Source organism: Loa loa, assembly GCF_000183805.2.
Source record: "Loa loa unplaced genomic scaffold supercont3.98, whole genome shotgun sequence".
Taxonomy (NCBI): Eukaryota; Metazoa; Nematoda; class Chromadorea; order Rhabditida; family Onchocercidae; genus Loa; species Loa loa.
In genome coordinates, this window is record NW_018108278.1 from 142,885 (window position 1) to 148,478 (window position 5,594).

Genomic DNA, 5,594 nt, shown 5'->3' on the forward strand with positions numbered 1-5,594 from the left:
ATCGATAAGTTTTACATCACCTTTCTCCACATTCAAATTACGAATTTCAGTACTTCTAATGAAATTCTCATATGCTAGGTGAGAATGAATGTAAGCATGCTTCTAGCATTTCTTACCACCAAATCTCTAAAACCAGTTTCAATGTACATTTTCCATCTTCCTGTAATAGAAAGAAGAAATGTGTCACGGGACGCACGTAGGCCCAATAAATCTTCGCATAATGCATGAGCAATATTTTACGTGTAGTTATGCACAATACGTGTACGAACATATGTGTAAATAAATATATATACATGTGCTTCTATCAACGCGCGCAATACTTCCCATGCACAACTAGGACAGTGAAACAGAATGACAGCTCGCTGTCACCTGTCACTATGGAAGTATTTCCAACTTGATGGTCCGACCAGCCGTTTTGCAAAGGGACTAAACGGCCCGACCTCTTCATAACATTCTCACTTGCTTGGGTGGATCTCCTGGATGGACAAGTTGGTTGATTTGTTGTATGTTACAGAGAGAAAGGAAATAAGGAATTATCATTTTGATTTACACCAAAGATTAAACTAGAAGATTGTTCATACTGTTTTGGATAATTCCAGACTCTTTGATACTTTTTTATGCCAGAAATATTCAGTCATCAACGGCCGAGAAAGATTTCCTCTTTTTCTTCCTTTCTCTTAACTGTATTTAGTGAATCTGATTTTGAATTAGGTAGCTTAGATTGAGTAAGAAAGATCAAGTCAGATAAGCATGTGATATACCACTGTAATTTGTTTGATATTCTCGATGCCAAAACGTCCCTATTATTACCACTGTAATGACGTGAATAGATCCAGTTTTTTAAAACATCTCCAATTGGATTATTAATTGGCTAGCATTACAGTTACAATTAACATATTCATTCTAATGTCACGTTTCTTCTAACGCATTCATTTATTTGCGTGAGTCGTTGGCCTTGTGTGAATCACGATTGGAATATTTTAATATAGTTTTTGTGTTGCAGGACTATAGTGAAAATAATAGCTGAAAGGGAAGGTGGACAAACGTTATATTGGAGCCAAAACAATAATTGTGCTATCGTTTCTATGCAATTTCTATGAATGGTGCGCCAGGGGGTTCTCGGCAGTCGCAGAAAGCACCACCGGAAGGCGGTCCTATCCGCCAACCTGCTACTATTCGTGCCCCTACACAACAACAGCCTGCTGTTTCGGTGGCTATTTTTCCGCAACGGAGTGAAGCTGGCCCGAGCTGTCAGGTCTTTTTATATCCTTCTCTTAGGAGCAAAGAATCGGGTGTAACTTTTTTTTTTCGAACGTTTTCATATAACTTTTATCGTTTCAGCCTAGCACTGTTCCGTCATCGCAGGCATTTCCTAGTGTCGTGCAACAGTCAGCCACTTTGAGGGAATCATTTCCTGTGCTACATTCGCCCGCTGTCCAGCATCCGCTGGGTTGGTCGCCACAATTTGAAATGCAGGTTGTATTACAGACGATTGATTTTTTTTGAGGAATATAAGGATGCGTATGTACAGTGGTTTTTAATTTTGAAATTTGTATTATAGCAAGTAGGGATGCTTGTATAATCTTGCACACTTCGTATGTATTATTTGTATTATTTTGGTCTTCATGATGCAGTATTTAAAATTTCTTTGGTATTGTTGTCAGTTCCTCTGACAAAATATGGGAAAAAATGTTTGAGGTGGAAAACTCCACTTCATATTTCAATTTCTCCTGATTACTTTCATGTTATTAGAAAGTTAAATGGTGATATCCATAGTAATTTAAACATAGGAGTCAATTGAGTTATATTTATTATTCTGCATGAAGTTTCGATCTTTTAAGATGTTCCCAGATCTAAAGAATACCATGTAGCTTATTCATTCCTTTTTTTCTAACCTTTGGTCCTCCTACCTTTCTAGTTCCTAGAAAAACTATCTCATCTAAGACTCCTCCATCGAATGGCTGTTCGACTGCAGCATCTGGCTTATGTTGTCCACATTTGCTTCATTCGAAATCCATTCTAAAGTTTTAGCTCTTGGCACACTTGATTTCTTTGAATTCATTCAAATACATATTGTAGCTACTACAGTCCGCCTCCTCACAAGTTGCTGCTGGGTTGCGGTATTCTCAGCCATCAACGAGCCAGCAACCGCCATCTGGAACGGATATAACGGTGGGCGTATCACCACTTTCCTCTCTACCTTCTCCTTCCATTTCCAGTGCCTCATTATTAACGGGTATTGGTTTAAGTCCGGGTTCCGGCCCTGCTTCTGGCCCTGGTTCCGGTTCTGGTCCTGATCCTGGCTCCTCTGGACAGTCACCACTTCAAATGTTGGGTGCAATGAATCCAGCTCTTTTGGCACAATATCAGGTTATTCTAGCTGCCGCTGCCCAACAGCACCAAGCTGCTGCAGCGGCAGCTGCGACATTAGCTGCCGTATCTGGTGGACGTTCACCACAAATTGGTAAGTTTTATTCTCCCCATTTATATAGATCACACATCTCCATCGTCTTACTGCTTCGAACTACAACACATTTAAGTCATACCGCATATTAGGATATTTTCAAACATAAAATCTTCCCATCAGATTTCTTGCTTGCGTTGCTGACGTCTTAGCTTGTAGTTAGATCCACAAGTGATTGAAATATGTATCAGTTTATTTAATTTTCTGTTACCAGAATCCATTTTTACATAATGGATCAGGAAAATAATTCAGTTTGGTAATATGTTGCTTTAAATACGATTTTTTTTATTAGACCACCAGTTCAGTTGATATTTCATGTTTTTAACAAAACATATCCTTTGAAAAATTAGCTTTGCATATTTCAAACTAAATGACAGTGCGTTTTCTAGATATATTATGATCATCGCAAATCCTGTTAATTTTCAGGATCGCGTGTAGGACCACCTTCGACGCCTGCGCTAACCCTTGAACAGAATTTACACCGGCATTTATTACAGTTACAACAACAGCAGCAATTTGCAGCTTCGGGTACTGCCATCCATTTACTGCCGTCACCACCACTACATGGTACAACTTTAATGACGCAAATGCATGCTGCATTAGCAGCTGTTGGAGTACTGCCGCAACCTCCGCAGGCTCTGCCGACTCACACAACTGCTCAACTTACACATCCACGTGTAACACCAGCTGCCGTAACTCAGTCAATGCCATCGTTAAGTGCCGAAACAAGTTCACGTCCATCACGGGTTGAATTCATACAGCCTCAGCCACTTCTCTCGCGCGCTGCTGTTGCAACTGCGCGACAAGCTTTATTACTTGCTTCTACTTCTCATGCTGCTGTTGCTGCTGCAACTGTCACCACTATCCCCACACCTTCTGCATCTACATTGCAACTCTCTACATCACAACCATATTCTCAAGGTTTTTTGCTGCTTTTCTATGTATTTTTAAAGATGTTTAATATCTTATCAGAGACAGCAAACTAAAACGTGTGTTATAAAGTTACCTAAAGAAGACGACCTAAAGAAGACAAGAGGACCTATGATCAGTGGAAGTAGATTAAGCTGCAAGTACTAAGATCTGTCATCAACCCACGGATATATGGACGTTCAAATTCACTTATATTTAATATTAATAGTAAAATATGAAAACGCCGGAACATATTTCCTGGGTATGTACGATTTGTAGGGTAATCAATTAAAATACCAAGTAACCATAAATGTTGCTGTGATGTTATTCTTTTGTTACTATTAAGCTTAGTTCGTTGCAAATATTAACACAGAGATGACACTCATCCGTTATGTTACGGGCGGACAGTAATTACCGATAATTTTGCATTTTGTTTTGGCATATATCTTGACACGATCTCCTGGTCCTAGAATACCGTCGTTTTCATTTATTTATCACATAGGGGATTAAATTTCCAAATTTATTTTTACTGGGTCTTACTTTTATCCCGTTATATATAGTTCTGAATTTGATTTATTGTAATTTAATAAACGATGCAACAAAAATAGCACTTGCATAATATGTTTTATAGCTCTCGGTCGTATTGTAATGATGCCGCCGCCTCCACTGCCTCGTGTTCGTCATGTCTTAACTCAGGAACGCCGCAGGTAATTACATTGCATAATCGATGAGAACTTGTTCGTTTGAGAAATAATATGATTCACATGAAGTTCAGTACCAGGCAAATTAGAACATTTTGAACCTTAATGATGAATAAAGATTTACCAGTTTGTTGATGATTACTTGATCTTATCTGCTGGTCTTTATCGCAAAATCATTTTTTGTGCCTTCATTTTTTTTTTTTTTTCAAAACATTATTGCATGTTTTGTAATCGTTACATACATCTCAGATTGTCAGTTTAATAAAATTGTCATATTTTTTTTTCCTTTCCATCTCCGCCTTCCTGTCATTTCTCATTTTTCTTTGCATTCTCCAAACAAATATATTCACTAGAATGAATGGTTAACTTCTTCGAAGTTGCGAAACGTTTGCGTCGAAATGTGTGTGGCGGAAACAAAAACGTTGTTTGAAATTTCACGCATTTTCTAATTAATTACGAAATCACTTTGTAGATATGCTCCTTATCAACGACCCACGCCCTCTATTCCGTTGGCCAGTGCTCCATCAACTGCTGCTCCTGCTGCTTCTACCGGTGCTCCAGAACCATCGTCTTTCCAAGTGGGAACATTGCCGTCACAACCGTATTATCCTTCTCACTTTATGCGTGGTTTGCTTAAACTCTTTTACGTTTCAAAGTTATTTCCAAACTTTCATTACCAACACGTTACGTTAACGATGATAATGTTAGCTACCTCGTTTTATACTTTTGGTTTTGAATTATGCATGGTCACTTTCCGTATATGCAACAATGCAATAAAATTTTAAATATAAAAGTTTTCCTACTGAGATTTGAATAAATGACACTCCTAATTTAATTATCATCCAGAGTAAGGTTTGGATCGGTAATTAAGTTGAAAGTGTCAGCTTTGCAACACTCGGCTCATGTCACTACTATATTTAAATTTAAACTGGTGCATTATTTGATAATACTTTTATCATAGCAGACAGGATTGAATTTTAGCTTTTATGAGCTTTCTGAAAGTACACTATTGCACCCATTTCATCTGTATGAAAAAAAGTATAGAAAGAGTACATAATCTAAACCTTAGTACAGAAAGGTGTACTAATTTTGTACTTTTTAAACTTATAGTTTGCTGTTTTGATAATGTGCTGATCCATTTCTTTTTTCCTTTACTCATTTATGCCAGTTGTGTTCTTTCTTCTTCGCAAAACTTGGTGCAGGAAATTCTGCATGGAAAAGTTAAGTGGGTAAAATTGGGTGCTGTTATCACTCCGGAAGAGGCATAAACTATCCATTACAGGTTGATGTATAAGAAGGATAATGTGCTTGCAGTAAAAAAGTACAAAAGGAGTAGGTAAAATATTTAGCAACTCACTTTGAAATTTCTTTAATGGTAAAAGGGAAAATGAAATTAATACCGTTGCTGGTTGTTGAGATCTTCCTTAACGAAAATATTTTATATTAATTTAAAACTGTTGATATATTGTTTTATGTGCTATTTTATCCGTTTCATAATCGATATTTTAAGCTTGACTTAT

The 5,594-nt window shown here is 37.5% G+C and overlaps 1 protein-coding gene across 1 annotated transcript in view; it reads left to right on the top strand.

The window, feature by feature from the left end:
* The first annotated feature begins 996 nt into the window (after positions 1 to 996).
* Positions 997 to 5,594, top strand: part of LOAG_17592 (hypothetical protein) — an 8,565-nt gene continuing 3,967 nt past the window's right edge. The window contains exons 1-6 of the mRNA XM_020450252.1: positions 997 to 1,255; positions 1,342 to 1,476; positions 2,080 to 2,464; positions 2,891 to 3,385; positions 4,005 to 4,080; positions 4,547 to 4,701. Of these exons, the coding sequence (XP_020306101.1) occupies positions 1,097 to 1,255; positions 1,342 to 1,476; positions 2,080 to 2,464; positions 2,891 to 3,385; positions 4,005 to 4,080; positions 4,547 to 4,701 (1,405 nt within the window). The 5' untranslated portion in view covers positions 997 to 1,096. The remainder of the gene's footprint in view (positions 1,256 to 1,341; positions 1,477 to 2,079; positions 2,465 to 2,890; positions 3,386 to 4,004; positions 4,081 to 4,546; positions 4,702 to 5,594) is intronic.